Source organism: Gymnoscopelus microlampas (genome assembly GCF_963454915.1).
Source record: "Gymnoscopelus microlampas genome assembly, chromosome: 4".
Classification (NCBI taxonomy): domain Eukaryota; kingdom Metazoa; phylum Chordata; class Actinopteri; order Myctophiformes; family Myctophidae; genus Gymnoscopelus; species Gymnoscopelus microlampas.
The window spans coordinates 37,267,970-37,293,548 of NC_139941.1; the positions used below are offsets into that span (position 1 = coordinate 37,267,970).

General features: G+C 41.9%; 1 protein-coding gene across 11 annotated transcripts in view; it reads right to left on the reverse strand.

The window, feature by feature from the left end:
- fbrsl1 (fibrosin-like 1) overlaps positions 1–25,312 on the reverse strand; it is a 386,897-nt gene extending 361,585 nt beyond the window's left edge. For all 11 annotated transcript variants that reach the window (XM_084053868.1, XM_084053873.1, XM_084053878.1 and 8 more), the window contains exon 1: positions 24,043–25,312. In XM_084053868.1, coding sequence (XP_083909994.1) covers positions 24,043–24,354 — 312 coding nt within the window. In that variant the 5' untranslated portion in view covers positions 24,355–25,312. The remainder of the gene's footprint in view (positions 1–24,042) is intronic.
- Between the last annotated feature and the right edge of the window lie 267 nt (positions 25,313–25,579).

The window sequence follows — 25,579 nt, forward strand, 5'->3', positions numbered from 1 at the left end:
CACACTACTGTGCACGTAGGCTCTCTTTCTCTCTGTCCCGCTCTCTCTCTTTCTCTGTCTCTCTCTCTCTCTCTCTCTCTCTCTTTCACCCACACAGCCCCAGGTTAGAGCTATTTATTGTGCAAGCTCCTTGGCCATTTTTCAGTGACACATGTACTGTACAAACAGGGGAACTATCATCATGGTAGATACATCTATACACACAGTGGTTTGTGTTTCATAAACACACTGTATGTCCTTCAATTCAATTCACCCTGTCAGTTTGGCTACACAGTATTTTTACACTCTTTACTGTATACAGTCTACAATCTGATGAACAAACACGTTGCTTGTGGTCGTCGTGGTACAATCGAATAAGCATAGACAGTCACGGTACAAACATAGACCGTACTGATATGGATAATATAGTGGAGCCAATTGTTGGTGGCCAGTGTGTATAGGGCTGGGACATTAACCGCATTAACGCAATACTGGCGGTTGTGTGATGCAGAAATAGCTGATCTACAAGCTCATATTGTGAGCTCACAGTGTACACCACAGTGTACAACTAAGTGTAAATTAGGCATTATAACAACTGCTTGTACAAGGTTTACTGACTGTAAAGTGCAAAATATTTATTATCATAATAAAAATCATACAAGACCAATACAATAAAATGTGTTTGTGTGTGTGAGTGTATGACACATACAATGTATACATTCGGAACATGAAAACAAACATAATGGTTGCATATTTTACACTGCCTGCCTTTCAATCTGTCTGTCTAACAGTGCACCACGGTGCTTTTGTGTTTGTGTTTGTGTGTGCGTGCCTGTGAACCATGCCACGGTCAGGATGTCTGGTTTTACATAGCTGTCCGCTGTGGCCTGATTAACTTTGACAGGCCGCCTCTCAAAACCACCAAGAGGGCACCACACTCACACACATACTGTACAGGCACACATAGCCACCTCACACACACACACCTGTACACCCACAAACAAAACACATACACACATCCATGCACACACACACACACACACACACACAAGCAGATGCCACCCTCCCCCATTTCCCTCACACACATACTCAAGTGCCAAGGCAACCAGGGACGGCTCCCAGTAGCCCTGACTCAGCCCTGTTGAGCTTATGATGGCTCTAAAGTATAACTACAGATTCAATCACAGATATCAACGCTCAATACTGTAATTTCCATAAGGGGATATAATTTTGCTAAGATACAGCAAGCAAGGTAAGGTGGTGCTGTACTAAATCTCTGTTGTTAGGGGTTTTATTATTATAAAAAATAATTTCATTCCGACTGAGTGAATTCTAAAGGGTAATTTTTAGGGGTGTCACGATTCACTTACCTCACGATTCGATTCAAAATCGATTCCTAGGGTGCCGATTCGATTAAAATTGCGATTCTGCGATTAATTGATATTCGATTCGATTCTGCGATTTATTGCGATTTTCTAACAAATATTCGATTCGATTCTGCGATTTATTGCGATTTTCTAACAAATATTCGATTCGATTCTGCGATTTATTGCGATTTTCCAACAATTCTGAACAATATAAACTATGAAAAGTTGAATCATACACTTCAATGCATCCAGATCATGTCAGTCAGTCTTTCTGACATTGATTTCACACAAAGTGCCAGTGAAAAAGGTACTAACTTATAAAAAATAAAAAAAATAAAATTAATTAAAAAAAATCGATTTTTAATATTTAGAAACGATTTTAAAATCGTGGCATTAAGAATCGCGATTTATTCATGAATCGATTTTTTTTGACAGGCCTATAATTTATACTTTGTCAAAAAACATGTTAGGTAGTTTGTTTTCTGTCCTTTCACTGTCTAACCCACACACATTTTATTATTTGCACATTTTGTATCATAATTCATATTGCTCTCATTGATCTTTCCGTCAATATTCGTGCAGCCATGCCAAAATGAGACATATCTCCTCTAACATCTTGTCAAATACCCCACGTAGGAGCACAGGAATTGTTTTTATTCTCCAAAAGAAAACTTAGATCAAACTGAGACTGAGGTTGTTTTGTGTTTTATGCTTTACTGCAACCAAATTCCCCATCTGGGGTAAATTAAGCCTTAAATGTGAGCTATCATGGCAGGCCAAAAAAGGTAGTTCAACTAGTTACCTCATGGGCCACATCAACATTTTATAAAGTATAAAGTATATAAGAGAGATTGTTCAATGTTGATCTTTCCATACTTACAATTTATCTGTAAACAAATAAATAAATGTTTTATATATTTTTATTAAAAAACAACTGAACTAACTTAAAGACAATCTTCCTACAGCCTACATATCATTAAGTTATTGTGAGTATAACTCCCAATCATGTTGGCTGTTCATTGTACCTGTCTTAGAGTTTACACTCTCAGTCTGTGTCTCAGTTTCTGTTATTTAATACAACCTTAACTGGCATGGTGATAGCGGTGAGTTTATTCAGTATGCATGCATGCATGCCTCTTATTTGCTTTCACTTTTACGGGGAAACTGTCTGACATAGAGGAACGTTGTAATGAAACCGAAACAGTGTTGGTTTGAGGTTGCAGCATGCAAGTTGCATGCTATGACATTTTAACAAAACTTCACGAAGTGACTTCAGGTCTCGAATGTCGATGTAATTCTGCAACCCCACAGCTGATTGTGTCAACAAAACAAGCCGAGGAGAAGGAAAAGACGATCCAATCATAGGATAAAAACTAAAGACAGTTTTTTAATGCTATAAAAGGTGCATTCAATTAACATATTTTGTGCTATAAATGCACATTTAGTAGTGTAAAACAGTGGTTCTCAACCTGGGGGTCGCGACCCCCAGGGGGGTCGCCAAATAATTTGGGGGGGTCGCCAGATTTTTTGGTGAATTTGAAAAAAAATGTTTTGATAATAAACAATTATCAAATAACCTATTATAATTAAATAACCTTCGCGCGCGCGAACAGGACCGCGCGCGTGCACGCGGGGGGTCGCGGGAAATAATATCATTATTTTGGGGGTCGCGGCCTGAAAAGGTTGAGAACCCCTGGTGTAAAAGAATCTGTGGTAACATGACTAGAGATCATTGCAAACTCAAAATCAATCTTTTGATGTTAGATCATTATATCTTATATATTATCGAACAAGCCTAATACATATTATCTACTCTAAGTTCAAGTTGTCTGTGGATTTGTCTGTCTGTGTGCCCAAATTATACCCAAATGTGAACACAGACCAATTTGTCGATCAGGCGGATTGTGCCTAAGTAAGGACATGCGCAGTAAAGAGAGATTGAGAGAGACAGAGATGAGAGGGAGAGGGAAAGGAAGATGAGAGGAAGGAAGGAGGGAGGGAAGGAGAGGGAGACAGGGCCTATTTCACTCATGCAATAACCTGGCCAATGCTGAACCTGAATAAGCTGATCGGCGCGTTGCTTCGCGACAGGTTGTCAGTGCCCCACTAGCATTGCAGAGCGTTTTCTGCTTGTGTGTGTCTGTGTGTGTGTGTGTGTGTGTGTGTATCAGAGGTCACACTAGGATTCACGCGTCTGTGGTTAGAGCTAGCTTTGAGACAGCTGATTATGCTTTTGTTGAGATACTGTAGAGTCTCATCATAAAGCTTTTCAATTAGGGATGTTAACAATTAATCTATAATCGTTTAATTGCCGTTAAGAATTGACTAGATTTTTGTTGTTTTTGGGCTAGTGAGAGTTGCAGGTATGGTGTGTGTGATATCAAATGTGAGCTTACCATAATCACAGTAATCCTTAATCATATTCCATCATATTCAAGGGCTTTTGGAGAGAAATGAGACAGACTCCATAGAGCACTGCAGAGGGGAGGTGTGTGTGTCTGTGTCCAGCTGATGCTCGCTAATGTTATATACATCAAGGCAATTATGTTTATGCACTCATTTTCGGTTTAGGATAAGAATTTTCCTTTTGGTCCTAAAAAACACCGCTTATCAGGGTGAGGAAGGAAGGGGGGTGACATGGGAGGGATACATGGAGTGAGGGAAGGAGAGGTAGAGAGGGAGAGAGATAAGGAGAGCACTTGAAGAAGAGAGAATTTGAAATGCGCCTGATTTGTAGTTTTAGTAATAAATTGCCAAGATTATACTTTACCGATTTTTCTTTCCGGAGTGAATTATACAGTATTTTCTGGTCTTTGTCATGAAAAAAGAAAAAAGAAAGAAAGGAACTGCCAAAACCGATAATTACCAACCTAACGCAACCTTTGATTATATATATATATATATATATATATATATATATATATATATATATATATATATATATATATATATATATATATATATATATATATATATATATATATATATACACTGTATATTGTCCTCTTTGTCAGCTGTCTTCATCATAACAAGATGTTTGTGGTGAGATAAAAGACTCAAGAAATACACACACGCACGGAATCTATGTGAGGCAGGAAGGAGGGAAACACAGATGACAAATAGCTCACTTCCGCAGGGAGGTGAGGTCTGGCTCTCTGCACTGTATCCTATTTCAACCTGATAGAGGGAATACAGAGAGATACAGACAGAGCAAATGAGATAGTGGGAGGCAGAGGGGAAGAGGGAGAATGAGATACAGAAATAAAACGAGACAAAGAACCTGACAGAGGCAGAGAGAGAGTCTGAAACAGAAAGTGAGAAATAGTTATTTTAATCAATTGATACACAAAAATAGAGATGGAGAGAGAAAGAAACCAGAATGGAAAAGACTTACAAATAAAGAGGTAAAGAGAATGCTAGATTCAATGTTTATGCACTATCAGTAGGCTAAATTATGGGTTTTAAATGCCAGCTAGTTTATGCCTATTCTGTGTGTGTTGGTGATATTGGCAAACAAGCATAGGAGCCCGTTAGCTTAGCATTAGCTGCAGCAGACTGTGCCCCTTCTCATCATCAACAGGGGAATGTGCTGTCACTGATAAAGTGGTCCTGCTAGCAGCAGCCACACATAACAGTCATGTCCACTTCAAAATACTGCTCACCACCTACGAGCCACTCAACAACCTGGCTCCCCCCTTACCTCTCTGATCTCCTCCACCCTCATGTCCCCTCCCGCGCTGCCTCAGGTCTGGCGACACCAACCTCCTGGTGGTCCCCAAGACCAATAGGGCTTTTTCTGTTGCTGACCCCTCCCTGTGGAATGCACTCCCCAACCATATCAAAGAAGCCCACACCCTCCCATCTTTCAAAACTGCTCTCGAAGTCAAAACCCACCTCTTCAACATTGCTTACCCCCTTGTTTTACTGATTTCTATAGATTAAGACTTAATCTTAAGACTTTCTCCTAATAAAGTTGTAATAAATAAAGTTTGTTCTTTTGTTTTCTCCATCCCCCATGTACTTTGAGTACTTAAAAAGGTGCTATATACATTTGAGATATTTATGTCACCCAACTGACCGGACTGTCACAAAGACAGGGGGAGAGAGAGAAAGAAGTTATATGCAGACACACAAATATAAAAGCAACTTTGAAAAGAAATCGAGGGAGGAGAAATGGAATAGAGAGAATGAATTAAGGGAGGAGAGGGTGAAAGAGAGACAGACAAAAAGAGAGAGCAAGGCCAACTACACACAAAACCCTGACCTGCTCTCTACACTGTTCGTAGAAGCAGAGACCATCGCAAGGGGAACAACACCTCGCTCACCTACTGTATATGACATCCAGGTTAGCGGAGCTGCAGTTAGCGCTACCACGGTTGACTTTTGGAGCAGCGTGTTTTCTCTCGCTCCCTATATCCTCTTTTCCCCTCCCCGTCTTCCTCGCCTCCACTGACACGCTTTCAGCTGTGCTGTTTTTGAACAGTGAAACTATTGTGTGCCTTCAACAGCGAACAATGCATGCTGTTTCGCCGTAGGGCCCCCGAGCACACATTAGCTCACTTTGCCCCTTTTGTCTGCTGCTGAATTCCTGCCGTGTATCTGGTTGCAATGCCAATAAATAACTGCATGTATTCACTTCTTGGTAGGGTTATGCGGCAAGGGTGGCCTGGCCGTTTGAGTGACTGCCGTGACCTATAAACGGAAGGTCATAGGGTTGTGTCACCCCTTGACTCTGTGAAAGCTTACAGGCTGAATAAGTGTCCTTGAGATGCTACTGTAGCTAACTGTAAAATGTACCTTTATGTAGCTACTTTGAAAAGTGAAATGTTTCTCCATTGGCTGTACACTTGTGATAATAAAGACTTGAATTTGAACTTGAACAAATAGCTGACAGATGTTAAAAATAAAGACACGTTCTGTAGGTCATAAAAAGCTCCATTACCTCATATCTGTTTACAAGTTGCAGTTTACAATGGGAGGTGCACTATAAGATGTTGTATAACACTAAACATTCAGGTGTGTGTTAATGGGAAAGATACTTTTTTTATTAACCTGTTTTTTATGTCTTATTTGTAGATGGCACCATTTTATTCTGGCCAGGGACAGCAAATGAAAATGATTTAACCCTAGTACATTTAGATTTTAATTCAAGTTGTGTGTTGTAATGTGCAGTGTCCATGTAAAGGAAATGAAATAAATGATCTATATATAATAATATATAATATATAATCATGGTTTAAAATCTGTAACTACAGTGATACTTCATTGCAAAGAGTGCAAGTTCTAATCTAATGATGTTTTTTAATGCAGATTAAATTAGATTGTATTGAAGCCAACAAAATGTTGCCAAAATGCCAAAATAACACCATCTATATTCATCACTATTCAGCGAAACCAATAATATAATGAAGATTCTGAGACAGCATTTTTAGACCATTAACATAGACCTTACTGAAACTAACACTATAACACAAGAGATAAGACTCTGGTGATATATAATCCTAGGCCAGCAAGGTGCATGTGTGTTAAAGCTTGATTTATAATAATAATAATAATAATAAAAGCTTGAATTTATATAGTGCCTTTCATGAACCCAAGGACGCTTTACATCTAAAACAAAGAACAACCAACCAAACAACCAAACAAAACAACAGATAATAGGTGTCTGTTGTTTGCTTCAATGGATCTGCAAAACTCACGGTGTGTGTAAAAAAGACAAAAAAGAAAAACCTTAACATGAGTGGAACTAACCTACAGTAGATGAATTGGCTGAATTGACAATAAAGGTTTGACATAAGCCATAAGCTTTGTGAAGCCCTCGTCTTCCTACATAGAGATCGGCTGCACACCCGTGGCAATCACTTTGACGATCAACCTGGTCACGCTTCCTTGCCAACGAATGGCTAAAATAGCCGATCGCAAACATGTCGAGATGCGTTGTGAGCTTGTAAGTCATTCTGAAAATGTTTGAACATTTTCGCCGATAATGACCTGCCCAAAATACAGATGCCAGATTGAAAGTTAAATCTCTCTCTCTCTCTTTGAAGACACACTTAAAAAAATAACATCTTGTAGGCCTACAAAATACGTAGCTATTTATTCGCATTGATTGCATCAAGATACACAGGGCACACATTCTGCCATGGCAGTCCAGCTCAGCTTAGCTGGGCTCAGCTGTCTGTCTTTTGAACGTCCCTGGTGCCCTGTGATGGTGGTGTCAATGCAAAGCTTTCTATTTCCAACCCTGCCAACAGACAATACACCAGTACAGGCTGGCCTCTGTCACTCAAAGTCAATATCAACACATACTGTACAGTACACATTATGAATACACACACACACAAAATACACAGCATAAATACGTTCACATACACAGCATAAATACACTATATACTGTACACACTATAAACAAAATACATATACAGTAAGTGCACACGCCCGCACACTAACTAAGGTAATACACAAGCTCGCATACGCTGGACGTGCTCCGGGTGGCACCCCTGCAGCATGGCACACACACACACACACACACACACACACACACACACACACACACACACACACACACACACACACACACACACACACACACACACACACACACACACACACACACACACACACACACACACACACACACACACACACACACACACACACACACACACACAAATTGATAATGCATGCACACGCATACTGTATAGATATAGTATAATTAGCATAATCACATGATAATTGGTCCTACATGCAATATGATCTCGACACACACATACACAAGGCTCTCCCTCCGGGCTCTGTGTGTGTGTGTGTGTGTGTGTGTGTGTGTGTGTGTGTGTGTGTGTGTGTGTGTGTGTGTGTGTGTGTGTGTGTGTGTGTGTGTGTGTGTGTGTGTGTGAGACGTGTGTGTGTGCGTGTGCGTGTGCGTGTGTGTGTGTGTGTGTGTGTGTTTTGTCATCACCTCCCCTTGTATTAATGAAGCATTGCATTGGTTCATGCAGGCCACAGAAGTCATACGGGCTCCCAACTGTAATCAACGGCAAATGGTATCTATGACATGCGTGTTCCTGAAACCCCTGGGAGTCATTCAAACTGAAGCAGATCTCAGAGGTTAGGAGAGTGCTCTTCTTCTCTCTCCACCCCTCTCTCTCTCTTTATACAGTATGTCCCTTTCTCCAAATTCTTTCATCTCTTGCTGTACTAGAGCCCAACTAGTGCCAGATTTTTGAGTCTGATGCCAATTCAATTCAATTCAATTCAAAGGGGCTTTATTGGCATAAGAAAACATACTTTTACATTGCCAAAGCAAAAGTGGAACAAAACAATCAAAACAAAACAATGTATGTACAATTAAATGGGAATAAAGATATGTGTACTGTAAACAGATCTGTGTTACATTGCAACTTAAAGAAAACTATCTTACAAAACCATAAGAATTGTGCATTTGCTGTCAAAAATAGTTAAACATCCACATAGGAAAGGCTAGCTTGGGATAAACTCTCTCTCGGCCACACACACACACACACACACACACACACACACACACACACACACACACACACACACACACACACACACACACACACACACACACACACACACACACACACACACACACACACACACACAGTGTCTTGGCAGGCAGGCAGAGACATTATTATCCAACCTTGGGAATTGTTTCATCAACACCTGGAGCAGTTAAATGAAAATGTTTTTTTGTTTATTTTTTTTTGGGGGGGGGGGGGGGGGGGGGGGGGGCACACAACTACCTACTGCTGCCAGGAAGCAATTAGACAGGAGCCGCAAACACAAGGAGCAATCTATCCGACATTCACTGTATCATCTGCTCTCTCTCTCTCTCTTTCTCTCTCTCTCTCTCTCAGTCTCTGTCACTCACTCTCTAACTACATTTCACTCCCTCAATAATTTCTAACTCTCCGTCTTCAGTGCTTTCTCTTTACACTTGCTTCCTGCCTTACTCTGTCTGTCTGTCCCTCCCTATTACTCTCTCTCTGTCTCCGTTTTAATCTATGTCTATCTCACTCTTGTTCTCTGACTCTCTTTTGAGTGTTCACTCTGACGGTCACCATTTCTCTTTCTCTCCAACTTTCCATCTTGTACCGCCTACACTCATCTATTTCCCCGTTTCTCTCTTTAGTAAAGGGGGGGGGGGGGTATTGAGTATAGCATCAGTTTGAAGGAGGAGAGACTGTTCGTCTGACTGACACCAAAGTGTCTCATTAGTAGCACAGATAATGTGGTGTGTTTAGGCGTTGAGGCCTCATGAAACAGCACCCAGAGGAAGGTAACATAGCCTCCTACACGGCTACAGATAGAGGCACACAAGGGAACAGGTTTCTGACACCTACGGTATTCATGGAAAAGGCAGTCATGACTGAGTTGCAGTACTACTGTCACAGAGTCGCAGCACTGTCGCACACAATTAAGAAGATGAAGAAAAAATTTAATGAAAAGAATGTGGGAATGCAGTGCAGCATGGTAATGATTTAGAACATGCTGTATCCATATGAATAATGATTCATAACACAATATTCAGCAGTATGATTTTTCAGTAGACTGCCTGTCTGAGGTCAGAGGCAGCCTGCCAAGGACACTGGCACAGATAGATGTTTATAACTTAGGAGTAAGAACCTTGCACACAGTAACTTCACGCACCTTCAGCGCTAGGACCAACAGACAAACTGTCTTGAGACTGCTGCTATTCTTTGATTATCTAATTATAGATGTTTGTTATTATTACTATTATTGCTACTACAATGTCAATGAATTTTACTCTCATGTACCTGTACACAAAATGTAACAATAAAGAAATATTGAAACTTGAAACTGAAGCAAGAGCACACCATCTGCTGCAGTCTGACCTACAGTATGAAGATTAGATGAATTGGTAACAGATGGAAATAGACTTTATAATGTACACTCATAATGACTTATGATATAAAATCACAACTGGCATTGTGCTCTGTTTGCAATGCATGTGCCTGTGTACACATGCATGTGGGTGAATGTGTGTCTGTGTCTGTATGTGAAGGTGTCTATGTGTACCCATACGTGTGAGCATATTCATTTGTGTGTGTGTGTGTGTGTGTGTGTGTGTGTGTGTGTGTGTGTGTGTGTGTGTGTGTGTGTGTGTGTGTGTGTGTGTGTGTGTGTGTGTGTGTGTGTGTGTGTGTGTGTGTGTGTGCGCGCGCTCCTATAGGCTTGGGCAGAATCACGGTATTAGGGCATTTAGCACGGCTGAACCCTGAAAATCGATTATTCGAGTAGTCAGTCAGAGACCCCTCAGGGAAGGGAGACGGAGATTCTCTGATTCAAGCAGTCCTACTTCTATTGAAGCTGTCTTGACACTGGTCGTAAATAAACTAAAGAACGCACCGATTTTGCCTAGTTTTTATGATATGACAACCATGCGGTTGTGACCTACACAAATGTATGCAGTGTGGAAGTGTGTTCTTTGACCACCATAGTAGTAGGTGAGTCCTTTTTAGCGCTTCACAACTCTACTACACAACATCTGCATGCAGCCATGCAGACTAATCCATTGTCGACAATTAAAATAAGCCGTCTGCCATCATATGCAGTTGTCTCAACAGATTTATTGATCTTAAATGCTCAAAAATGTTCATGAATCTGTTGCACTTGACTTGATCTTATCGTGGTCTATATCTGCACTGAAATGACACTGCTCTTTCTATCAAACTGATACATTGCCAGATATAACTTTATTTAATTACCAACCTTTGTAGTATCTTGAGATTACTTCTCAAGATACTACAAAAAAGTTTATTATTCACGTCCAACTGCCAGTCAGCCACCACCACCCGGAACAATATCTATAATAATATTGTGGAACAACACAATAAGGTGTCATTTCCTATCGATGTATTTATTAAACCCAACAAGACTTGTCTAAGTAGGCTTACTGCTTATTAGACACACAGCATTGTAGTTTACGCAATGTCATACACTTCTATCACCAACAGCTCAGCTTTTATGGCGTTGTTTCTTTTTACACAAATTGACAAATACCATCATATACCCCAGTGAAATGTCAGCAAGGTATGAAAAACTGGTCAATCCCAGTGTGTGCATGTGTGTCAGTGTGTGTCCGCACGTTTGCATGTACATGGTTGAGTGTGCCTACACTGCGTGATTCTCATCTCAATCCAGGCGCCAGGTTAAGCAGTGCCTTCCTGTGTGTGTGTGTGTGTGTGTGTGTGTGTGTGTGTGTGTGTGTGTGTGTGTGTGTGTGTGTGTGTGTGTGTGTGTGTGTGTGTGTGTGTGTGTGTGTGTGTGCGCGCGTCCTCGTTTCAAATGCCCTGACAAAGTGCCTCCCCCACACCCCACCTATCTGAAATGAGCTGTGCAGCCCTGCACGCAAGAGCAGATGCATTTCTCTGCCTTTGATCTACAGGTAAACAAACCCAACCTGTGAAAGAAAAACACACATCCTTAGATCCGCCACGTGCCCTCCATAAATAAGAGAAGAGGAAAATGGAGACCGTGAGAGAACACAGAGAGAGATGGAAGACAGATAAAGAGGGAAGGGAGAAAGATGTCATGGGGGGTGTAGGGGGACGTGAGAAATAGAGAGGACAGAGGAGTGAAAGAGAGCAGAGAAACGGACAGAAGACAGAGAGAGAATGTGAGAGGAGGGAGGGTGAGGGAACATATTATTATTGTCTGTACGTTTAGCATTATTCTTTGCTTGGCAGGTTTGCATTACATAGGCCTATCTCCTATTATACTGTACATACCTTGTTATTTCCCCATATACTCTTTGTACCACTCAAACACAGCCACAACATTGACTTGCTTGGACATTTTGCTGACAGAGTCAACGGCAGACAGACAAAACACAGATAGAGAGAAACAGAGACAGACGGGGAGACAGAGAGACAGAGTGACAAACAGAGATTGAGAGTAGGTATATAATGAGCGCTGTCAGACTAGGCCACAACAAAAGTCGTTTAGCCGCTGATAAGATCTTGTAAGCCAAGAGCACTTAACAGAGCTGTCATACGCAGCGTGCGCTCATCTGTCCAAATAGTCTTATGCACACGGACGCTTTTCCTCTGTTAGCCATGTCTGCATTCCGAAACAAACAACATTTCTAATGTCAACAAATGCCACCAAAAACAAAGCTTCTGTATAGTTCGCATCCATGTGATTCAGATTTGAAAACTGAACAAAGAGCTGCAAGAGGCAATGGATTGATGAAAAACTGACTGAACAAACTGTAGATGTTTCTGTAATGCGGTCTGTTGAATTGACACAGTGAGCTACACACAGAGCCTGAAATGTATTTTTTTTTTTAAATACTTCAGGCTCACAAATCTGTCAGTTAAGTTATTTCTTCGCCAATGTCACCAAGAAAACACAGTTCCCGACCAAATCCCTGTACACTAGTGCTTTATGACTCAAGCAATACTGTGTTTGATGTCAAACAATGAGTTCAGTCTTCGTGACAAGGCACTTTCATTTTAGTGGGAAAATGAAAGTGGCCCCCCCTTTCATCTTCCGCCTGGGATGACAGGCTACTGTCAGTCAGATAGCGATGGGAATTCACGCAGGAGAGAGATTCTACATTGCATAACACTCTGCCTTTATCCAAGCTCTGTTATCATGGCTGCGGGTTATTGAAGTGGCTGCCAACACTGTCACACTGTATGCTGAACTCCTTATTTGGTTTTGTTCACGCCAGAGGCATATAGGCAACATACAGTATGCAATGCGCTGCTGACCATGCAACACACCACAGGCTCATTCATGCACATTTGAGGACCATGCATTGATTTCTAACCACAACATTTTTTACCCTAACCACAACGTGCATACATAGCCTCAACCCGAGGACACTAGCGGCCTGCCTGGCTGTTACATATACACTCAGAGGCAGCCGAAGCCCAATGATTCTACCCTAGAGGGGAGGGGCGCGCAGCATATATTTGACATATTTGACTCTTGACCCTGGCAAGAGCCAATGCTCACATGACATGCAAACACACAGCAGCCTAAGATTATATTATGGTAATATTTGAAAAAGAGCTGTCTCTAGCAAGTGACTTTTCCTATACATTATCATGTATTTCTCTTGCTTCTATCTTCAAATGCTAAACACCATAATCACAAGTAAAGTGTTCATAAAACAAATTAACACTTGTTTATGCAACAAGTGAATACATATAAAAAAAAGAATGTCAACAAACAATCAGCCTTTTTAAAGACAAGACTGTTGGGACAGAGAGGCCGAGGCCTCTGGAGTGCAACAGCTATCATATTTTCCTATCTTATTTCATATGGGATCAGCGAGAGCTCTGAGCAAATTATTGCCAACCTTGCTCAGCCCATAAAGCCTATTCCCGCCAGAGCAAGCGTCACTTGCTACTGTAGCTAGCAGAGGAGCATGTTGACAACTGTTGGCGCTAATTGCTTTCACACCGAGAGTGCTTTATGAAACATGCACCGAGACGCAGAGACATGCTCCATGCCTCGACTGCGTCTGAGACGAGTCACGGCTGTCACTGACAACACAGCGTAAACAAAAACACACATTAAAGCAAAGGCTGGTGTTTGATCTTCAACATGGATTTAGATTACCTAAGACCTGTGACAGTGATAACTGGGTAGATTATATTAATATTAATAATCTTAACTTGCTTTGTTGAATTGACCAGTTTCAGTACTTTGTGTCATGTTTCCATTTAATAGTAATATGTTCATAACATCTGCACACCACTGACTTTATACGTTTTGTTAATTGCTTCACTCAAAAGGTCTGTAATTCTCACTGACTCAGTGAGAACTGTCAAGCATGGCTCCTATTCTCAAAAACAAATGTTTGAAATTCACGTCAGATCATAAATGTGGATGTGAGATGAGATGAGATGAGATGAGATCACTCAAGTCTAGATAAAGATAAAAACCGGTTGCTGGGTGTCAAATTGAAATGATCAAAAAACATAGAGTCAAAGAAATAGTAGGCCAGGTCAAAATTAGTCTTTTTATGACATAGTGCATAATGAGACAAGACCCTAAGTACATATTGTATTAAGCTCAATAGGTGCAGCAGGGATGGGTAGCTCACAGGTTATGTACTGTCTGTGTATTTAAACAACTAGTTTGAACTACGTACCCAGTGGTGTGTGCTAGGTTTTTTCGGAGGGTATACCATAATTATTCCCTGCACACCCACGACATGCTCGCATGTATACGCTCACGTATATCCATAAGTCCAAGCTATATTATGAATTTTGAATAATAATGTAAGAGAGAAGAGCCAGGGGAAGAAACACGAGATATGAGAAGTAGATTATCTTATTCTACTGTTTCACTTCCAGACATGCTGGATATCAATGTAACCTTAATGCCTAAAAACATGAAGTGTAACTGTGAACAACGAATGGCATAAAATAGGCTACATGCATGAATGATGGTGGCACGGTTTGAACCAAATCCACACTGAGGGCTTTTCACATGTGTGCACTTCAGGCTGTTGTGGTTCCAGTATTGTGATAATCCTTCATGGGATACTCTCTGGCACTTCCCAACCCCCAACCTGCATACTGACACACGCACATGCACACATACACACAGAGACAGCGCCTTCCTTGGCTGGATATATTTAGGTCATTGGTCGATATCCTGGACAGGTGCACTGTAGAGGTCCAACACTGTGTCTGTGTGTGTCTGTATGTGTCTGTGTCTCTCGCTCTGTGTGTGTGTGTGTGTGTGTGTGTGTGTGTGTGTGTGTGTGTGTGTGTGTGTGTGTGTGTGTGTGTGTGTGTGTGTGTGTGTGTGTGTGTGTGTGTGTGTGTCTGTCTCCCATTCTGAGGGGAACGCTCACCAAAAAATCTGATCTACAAGCTCACAACATGTTGCAACGCGACACGTTGTGAGTTTGTAGATCGATTACTTTTGACGAAGAGACTTGGTGTAGATGGAAAAAAAAACAGTCCAAGTACATTTGTAACTCAGGTGTTTATTATGAAATATATAATAATATAATATTTATTATTATATGAGTGGAGGCATTTATGTGCATCTGTGCATGTACACTGGGATGTGTATTTGTGTGTGAGCACCAGTGTATACTGGCAAGCATCCGTGTGCGTGTATCCTATGTGTGTCTGCACCTACAGTAAGTTAGCTCATGTGAGCGTGCCTATGTATACATAGCTGTGCACACGTGCACGTGTATACTGTGCTGTGTGTGTGTGTGTGTGTGTGTGTGTGTGTGTGTGTGTGTGTGTGTGTGTGTGTGTGTGTGTGTGTGTGTGTGTGTGTGTGTGTGTGTGTGTGTGTGTGAGAGACACAGAGAGAGCACACGTTCATGCTTCAAGCTCCACAGTGTGTGACGGTTCGGTAGCTATGGGGACGTCCTGTTGGCATTAGGAAACCTCTCTCCCTGGGACGTGTTAGCCAATGAGCAGCTGTGCCTCAGGAGGGGCTGTCTTGTTAATTAAACCTGGAGTTGTTTTGTCAGCAACAGCAAATGATACACAATGCTGCTATCACTATCGCTGTAAGGAGAAGGAAATGGCAAGGAAGGATTGCGGCAGCCCCTGCAAAAAAAGAAAGAAAAAAAAAAGAAAACATGGGCTGTCTGTAGAGCCAAGATGTCTTAATACTGCAATGCTGCTGCAACAACATTAACTGGATGTGTGTCAGCATCTTCTGTGCTACTTTCAATATGTCTAGACTCTACACATAATCTGCATTTGAATGAACAAATTTAACGTGTCTGGAGGGTGTATACTACCCTGCTGACCATTGTATGCCAGAACCACTCTGAGGAAAACATAAACTTATTTTGCTCTCTAATAAATGCATACACAACTCATAGTCTGACTTTTACTCTAGGAAACAGTACTGTGTGAGTATACTGTGATATATCAGTCAATATATTTCTGTATCAGTGTTGCCATAATTTTTAGTGTTCGCACTACAGCAACTGTGCTTAATATCAAATCCATAACTCAGACACCACCCAAACGTAACAGCTTTCTATATGAATGAGAATGAGAAAACTTATATGAATACACAGTGTTTAAAACTGTCCAGATATTTGTAGCGCATCAGCATGTACTGTATTGTGCTGCTTTGTAATTTACATGTCTCAACTAATGTCATCAAAACAAATTGAATTCAGTTTTAATTCAAAAAGGCTATACTGTACTGTATATCTGTTTTGGGGAAATAATAATAACTTAATTTTATCATTCAGTGTTTGTAATAAATATAAAAGGATCCTGTCATCATGGACCAATTGGTACATCCATTGAACAGTCGTTTTGTCATAAATTATTTTCCCTCCATTTTGGACAGATATCTCATATTGAAATAAAGCACTTCAATCCATTAAAAGTGTAAAATGACATGAATACATGTGATTACAAGAATCCTAATTTGTAGGAACACTGACAGCGGTGCTGAATTTTGGCAGAACCAACAGCTGTTGGCAGGGGAAGACAGTGGTGTTTGCATGTTACTGTAACAATAATAGCTCTGAATCTCCATACAGAAGATAATGAATAAATCATGGGCCTTGAGGCAGATGGGTGTGAATGTGTTTTCATACCAACTTCACTGGAAAGCTTTAAGAATTGTAAAACTTCCTGATTGGTGTTCAGTGTTTCTCAGACAGCTGACTCTTAATTACAATTGCTACTGCCACATACTAAACTAAATTTGGTTTGTGATACAAATTATCCACAGACAAATGTTATTTGATACCATAAGAAAGGGAGCCGATGGCTTGATATTGCATTGGATATATTTTTTTACCTTGTGCCTTTAACATCATGATTTCTGTGGAATAGCTGTTGCAGTAGATTTAGCGTCACTAATGCCAATTTGTTAAAGAACTAGAAGGAAGCTTGTCATGCCTGTTCAAATCCCTATATCAGGTAGGAATATCTGGGCATGAAGGAAACAAAAGAGAAAGAGAAACCCCACCCCATACACAGCAACAACTGTGAGGAGCTACAACAAAGTGGTCCTGAGCAAATCAATCATACTCAAACTGCCCTAATGGCACAGGTGGCCATGGCCAATAGCATAACGATATCTCCACCAGGCAGAGATCTCAGTCGTGACTAGTGTGTGACTGTGTGTGTGTGTGTGTGTGTGTGTGTGTGTGTGTGTGTGTGTGTGTGTGTGTGTGTGTGTGTGTGTGTGTGTGTGTGTGTGTGTGTGTGTGTGTGTGTGTGTGTGTGTGTCTGTGTGTGTGTGTGTGTCTGTCTGTCTGTGTGTGTCTGTCTGTGTGTCTGTCTGTCCACAGCTAATCTAGCCAATTTTACCAATCAGCATCATACTTCTTGTAAACGCATGGTAGCAGGCAAGGTACCAAAATTCTCAAAAAAAAAAATTTATCCACCAATGACAACTTATTTAATTAGACAAAATAATGTATAATTGCAGAGATAAGGGATATGCGACCCGTCAAGCTATAATTAATAGAACCAAATTTGCCAATCCCAGAAGGATATGGGATTATTGTGCCGCCAGGCGGAAATAGCCAATCACAGACATGCAGGATGTGATGGCAGTGTTACCGCGTGAACAAACGTGACCCCCCATGTTTTACAAGTTCTCCTATTTGAAACAGATAATGTCTGTTGCAGTACATGCCTGCCTCTTTCTTACACACACAGTGCCTACTGACGCACACAAAATAAACACAGAGAGACAGAGTTAGCGCATAACAGAGACATGCAAGAAACTCATTATGCCACCAATCCACAACTTCCATTGAGTCATTGCCACAGCACCAGCTCATAATGAGGTCATTTTCAGTTTTTAACACAGGGACAAATCGCGTCACAAGTCTGCTAATTCATGCAAAGTATCATGACTTGATCATTCTGACATGATGTATTCAAGAGGCATTTCCTGGGGGGGAGGGGAACATAGTTTAACTTTTCGCTGTCGTCATATGAATATTTCTTAAACTTTGACGGAGCAAGTTAAGTTTATGGAGCGAAACGAAGGAGCCTGCTGCATGAATCGCAGAGCAAGGTCTGTAGTCTTTGCCCAGATACGCGCGTGCGCGCACACACACACACACACACACACACACACACACACACACACACACACACACACACACACACACACACACACACACACACACACACACACACACACACACACACACACACACACACACACACACACACACACGCACACACACACACACACAAAGCTGACAGCATAGTGTTATCTAACACGTTGGGTCATGATTTCATGGAGAAAGTCAAATGCTGGTGCTGGGCAGAAAACATTGAGGACCGTTGAAGTGCTGTTTCTATTTATAAAACAGATTTCTGCCCCAAAATTCAATTTTGTCCTTGACAAGTGGAACTCCACTTAGGCTAACCAACCAAATGAAAATACCCATTTGGAGTGTATATTAAACTAAACAAAAATCACAGGGCAGGATAAAGAATCTCCCCAAACAAATCTGTAAATTCATGTCAAAGCAGATTAACAGACGGATTTTGGATTAACGTGAGGCAGAGAGAGAGAGAGAGAGAGAGAGAGAGAAAGAGGGATTTACTATGGCCACGTCACTCACACAGCGAGGGAAGCAAATCACACATCTTATTACTATTGTGACAGATGGATAATTGTGTGATTTTATTTACAGCTTGCCTGTTTGATACCTACAGGGAGGGTTAAGCTGTGTTAAGGATTTATACATATTTCCCTGCTGCTGCTGTCAGGATAAAGCTATAGTATAGGATATCCTTAATGACAGGTTTTCAGAATTGAAGATCAGCATGATGGGAATAATGATATAAACATGGTTGGCTGATATTAATAGCCAACAAAATATAAAAACAACAGCCAACATTTTTCAGTTTCAACTATGTGATAAACAACACAATACAAAACAATAATTCAGTTACAAAACTTCCAAGTAATGTAGAAATGTTGAACCTTTTCTAATCATGCCCACAACAAGTATGGTAGGCATTAGCTATCAAATAGAGAACATTATGGAAATGTTTCCACTTACTTGTGCATACTGCATTACCACAAGATGCACCGATATATGAATATGACTGTCCACAGCCAACATTTGGCCAGCAAAAGGGTTTAATAATTTCCTCAAATTTTCTAACTTAAAGAGTTTAGAGGAATTCCAGCAAGTAATTGCACTTACAATGTACTGTATAAACAGAGCTTGCAATATGACCGCTATAATATAATATAATATAACCGCTCTCTTTGCGCTGTCTTTCCTGTCTCTCTTCCCTGTGGTGTCCAATAATGCAGTAATGACAAGAAAAGGAAATTACCGTACCCCCCCCCCCCCCAAACACCGAAGGTCTCACATAAGATTTATCAGTGACAGCAGAGCAGATGTGTTTGTCCTTACATTCCCAGGAATTGTCACCGAATCATTGCTAATACTTTCTAATCATAATAAGGTGGTTGTGACAAGGCAGCTCTGCTTTATTTGCACGGTTGATTTGCACAGGTAGGTAAGCGGCTTTCCCAGAGAAAGTGGGGCTGAGTGGTGTGTGTGTGTGTGTGTGTGTGTGTGTGTGTGTGTGTGTGTGTGTGTGTGTGTGTGTGTGTGTGTGTGTGTGTGTGTGTGTGTGTGTGTGTGTGTGTGTGTGTGTGTGTGTGTGTGTGTGGTAGCGGAGGTTCAAAGCAAATAAACGCACCATAATCAAATACAGCCGGTGCCACAAATTGCTTTGGGGCTATAATGAAATAGGTTACGGGAGCAGGCGAAACGGGCGCAGCGGATTGAGCCTCATGTCAAGGGAGCGTGATCCCATCAATGCAAAAGCCTGAGTATCACCAGCGTCATGCCAAGTGTGGTTTTGAGTCACCTGTATCCTGCGGGGAACTCCCACACTAAAGGTTCACATGAATAGGTTCTTTTTTTGTACTGCCATAGTCTCTGTGACCAAGAAATCAACGCTTTGTGACACATGAGCTAAACGTCTCCCCAGAATGTCAGGACCTAGAGCTCCAAGGACCAAATGACAGGGACAGACAGCACGGGCAGGATCAAATCTGTGACCTTTCAGAAACAGGACACTAGTACTACTACTACACACACTACTCAACCGGACAATCTGCCACCGGGATGAGATCAAAGTGTCTGGTAGTTGGGTCAGGTATTTTCCGCTTAGATCTTATTTTAACCCTGCACATCACTATCACATGTCAATATCCTAGGGTAGTAGATCTCGCAACTGCTGCTCTTTGACTTTTGGGGTAGTTACAGACGGGTATGTCGACCAGGCAGGCTCAGCCAACCCTGAGAGAACAGGAGATTGATATCAGTGGAGTGTGAAAGAGCAGGGTGGCAGCCCAGTGCTAATGAGACTGTGGCCCCGGCTGTACGGCCCCCGACATAAACACAGCCATGTTGGCCATCCGTCACTTAGAGGAGGTCAAGAGGACCACACACTCACTTGCTTGCTCTCCGCCAACAACACTGTGTGGGCTCATCGGAGCATGATGAGATAGGTCACTTGCCATTGCCCGGTTCAATGGTGCTGTGTCCTCTGGATAATTGATAAGCAATTAGCAGCCAGCACCGTAGGTGATGAGCACCACTCGAGCCCACACTGACAGCAATAGAAGACAAGTGACTGATATGATGAACGCTTGCAAATGTTACTATAGTATACTCAGTACATATCGTAGCAGACTCACTGGTCTACAATGCCATGAGAGGGGCTGCCTTGCAGATTTCAAATAAAAGCCCACTCACCAGAATGTTGAACCTGTGGCCTACTTCTTAAAACTAAATGCCACTGCAGAAAAGTTAAATTGAAACAGAGCTAATGTGCACTGCTTTCTGTGTGACACAAAAGTGAACACTTCATTATGCTTATTTGTGTAATTGTGTGCAGCGAAATCTTTGTGCCAGACACAAAATCAGCATAAGTTTGTGCACTTAATTGTAACACCGATCCACTGACATCATTTAACAGCAGAAGACCATTTGCATACAAATCAGATCAATTACCAACAAGTAGCTGACATGCTAGTGGCATCTCATATGGAGCCATATCATGCCTCATTTGTTTGGCCTGGAAACATAAGCTTGTCAGTCGAGTGTAGCATTTCTCCTGTATTCATTGAGAGCACCCTGTAGTGAGACAATCAACACCACTGCTAGGTAAAGTGTGAAATTAAAATGGCAGTTTAAAATTGCCATATTTCTCTGGAAAAACACGCTTGGTGTAATTTGTGACAACAAGTATCACAAGGACATCTTTAGCACTGCAACCTGCACTAGACACTGTTTAGATGGAAGGTTTTTAGTATGATTAAGTACCCAAACAATGTTTTGAGCAATGCAGTCTGGGACAAATCTGGGACAAACACAGATGAATGTGGAGGCAGCACTAAAATTACCCATGACAAAAAAAGGACAAACTTACACTTCCTTTACGGTGCGTAAAGAAACTGCAACATTAAGCCACAGAGGAATACCTAGAGTTTATTCCCCAGATTTCAGGAATTCCCTTGATGTTACGAATTCAACCCATAACTGGGACCAAAAACAAGGACAAATGTGGAACCAAACTACATAAAGCCACAGGGGGAACACTGTGGAGAGAGTTTCCTTGTGTCAGTAGGGCAGGGTGCTTTGTTCCCAGGAGCAGAGCAGAGGCACCAGCATGCTGGCTGGATCATGCCAGTGAAGAGCACTTTGCTGCTGCTGTGACATCCCCAAAGACATCCATAGTCAGCAGCTGTCACAGTATAGAGTGGAATACATGCAGCACCAAGGGCATGCATACTCACACACTATCACTATGTGATAACAGAGCTCCTCGCACTCATGGAAACTGATTTGCCTATGCACACACACACACACACACACACACACACACACACACACACACACACACACACACACACACATATGCATATAATGTGCAATATTTACAATTCACATTTTGCATACACATTCATATATTAAAGCACAACATTCAGACATTTACACAGACACATCTGAAGCACCTGAAATCGATCAAACTCAGAGCAAGTATGCAATCCAAGTTCACATTCATACAGAAAGTCACACAAGCATTTTGTTGCACACACACACACGCACACAGACACACACAGACACACACACACACACACACACACACACACACACACACACACACACACACACACACACACACACACACACACACACACACACACACACACACACACACACACACACACACACACACACACACAATTTGTATGGACACTCCTTCAGCCCTATCTGCTTTCACACCCAGCATGAAGGGGCCAGGCTAAATGGAACAGCAATATAATTACTGATGACCCAGACTGGCTCAGCCTGTTAACAGATGGAAGGTGGCAAATTGATGACCCACTCCCAGTTACGGAATCGCCCATTCAACCTTTTGTGCAAGTGTCCATATGAGCCAATATACAACATTCTCCACACAAGTAATAGTGGCATCGCTAACACTGGCAACGTGCTAATGTAGTTCTTTCTACATTAGCTAACGATGTATTGCTGTAGTCACTATATACAATCAGTACCTCTTACTGGATTCTGCATTGCAGAATCACTGCTGCACTTTCACTATATCCCAAAGAAGAATTATTGTTTCCAGTTACAATGGCTCATCTGCTACCTAGTTGGGTGACAAATACCAGTTTTTCACAAAACCATTTTTAGTACAGCTTAAGCTCAAGAATGATTTGCTGTAGTGATGCATGAATGATGCAGGGTAAATGCAGGAAGGGAGACCTCTCCAGTGGCTCCCAATGTATGCAACACTAATGCATTATAGATGCAGGCAAGTGTGTGTGTGTGTGTGTGTGTGTGTGTGTGTGTGTGTGTGTGTGTGTGTGTGTGTGTGTGTGTGTGTGTGTGTGTGTGTGTGTGTGCGCGTGTGTGTGTGTGTGTGTGTGCGTGTGAGAGAGAGAGAGAGAAAGAGAGAGAGTGACAAGTAGCAATTGTGGTAAATTGGTGATGCAGCCTACATGGGGAGGAGAAAGGTCGGAGAAATGAAGGGGCCCGTGGTTTGAACTATGACCTTTTAAGTGGTGTAACCATGTTACAATACATTGACCCCAGAGGTTCTGTATTATGGCAGTGGCTACGGTTATTAAAGGTACTTATTAACATAAACACTGCTACTGCTGTTATTAAAGCTAAGCGGTACTTTTAGTATCAGGGCTGGAAAGTAGGACAACCTCGGCCTTGTCATTTGTCCTGAAGGGAAGAATGTTTTAGTTGTCATTGGGAACGTAGGCTAATGGGATTAAAGAGATGACAGAATTGTCTCATAGGGGAATGTAAACCATCCGAGACAGACTCAGCATCAAAAAGAAAAAGAGGTTGATAAAGTAAAGAGTTATAATAGCAACACCCCATGGTGCCGGCCACAGATATATTATGACTGATGCAAGTAACATGATGGTCACAGAGTAAAGATATCAGCAGTGCAATGACAACTTGGCCAATAAAAACGTCTAATGTCCCATCCATCCCTTTAGCCATGGAGAGCACTCCAACCAACAACCAACAACCAACAACCAACGGCAACAACCACAACAAGCACCAGCAAACATCCGATTGAAATCAAAGCTTATAACTTACATAAATGCAAACAAAAGACTCATGTTCGGCATAATGAACATGATGCTTAGATAGATTGCTTACCTCCAGGCAGTCCAGGCTTGTGAAACTGGCTATAGCAAATCCATCAATGATATCTTCTTCTTGAGAGCTGGATTCTCGTCTCTTTCGCCGAGGGGGGCGACAGGCTCTGGCTGAGGGTCTGGCTGAGGCTGTGGAGTGTGGAGGTTTTTTTCCGTTCAGGGAGGCGGCATCATCTCCACCGGGACTTTGCTCTCTGTCGGAGCAAGACGAATTCTGGTTCGGACTGCGGGCATCTTTGCCACTGGCCTCCCGCCGCCGGACCCTCTCCCGTTTGGACCGGGATCTCCGACTTTGCTTCAATTTGACATCCATTTTTTTTTTTTTTTTTAATGTTGCAACAACAACAAAAAAAATCACTCTTAAAACCAACCTAATCTATCTGCTCCCTCTCTCTCTCTCTCTCTCTCTCTCCCTGTGCGGTCAACCAAAATAACACACTGACTGGCGTGAGGCTACGCTCTGACAAGACGACAGGGTGTGTGTGTATAAATAACACAATTATAAGCTAATAACACTCGAGGAATGACCTTGACTATAAACCTCTCGAGTCTCTTACAAATAAATGTCCCAAGTATCCCATACTGAGCGAGAAAAAGCGACGCGAATCCTCCCCGTAATTTATCACGATCAGCCACACCACGTCGACGCGTCCTTCTTCCTAAAGCAGGTGCAAAAACGGCCAAATAGTTACAAATCGTAGAATTCCACTCGCGGTGCAACTTTGTTGCATTGTAATAACAACACAAACGTTACCAGGCTAGCTGCTGCATACCGCAGACGGCGGAGAGAAATCGTGTCGCTGCCCGTTGTTTTCCGCCACCCGATCCATGATTCCGCTGTCAAATAACAAGCTTTGGATTCTATCCGTCAAAAACACTCACGAACCGTTAAAGCACTAATCGATCACGATCGTTATAGACGAGAGAATTATACCAGCACTGACAAGTTTCAACGCAAAGCCATATTCCCTCTATGACAAGTTCCACCGTGAAACGAGGGGCAGGGATCCCAAGTCTGGAGCTACTTATGCGCAATATTTTTTCTCTAAATGGTCCGATCGGTCCAAAAAGGACAACCGTTCGCCGTGTAATCAAACTCCATTACGTGTGCGAGCGGTCTGTTCCATGTTGAATAACGTTAAGTTTCGGATAAATCCACTCTATAAATCGGTCCACGGTTGCTCAGTTGCTCGTGGCTCATCGTGTTTTCTCTTCGCATAATAAGGCTTTGATAAGTGTCCTTAAAGCGACAGGAGTGATTAAAATCTCCCCTGCCCTCTTATCCCCCTTCATCCGAAATTAAGAGAACACTAAAAGCTTCACAGATCCCACGCAACTGACGTATTTCCGCCACCCTGCAATTTACCCTAGGAAGGAAGCCAATGTAAAAATAATCATTTTCTCACAGTCTCGGCTACACTTTGCCACAAAGCACTATTTTTGTGTCTGTGTCTGTCAGAGGCGATGCCTCATCATGTCATTTCCACGCTGACGTTCCGCTGTCAGCAATAGAAATGGTGGGTGCACAGTCATCTGTC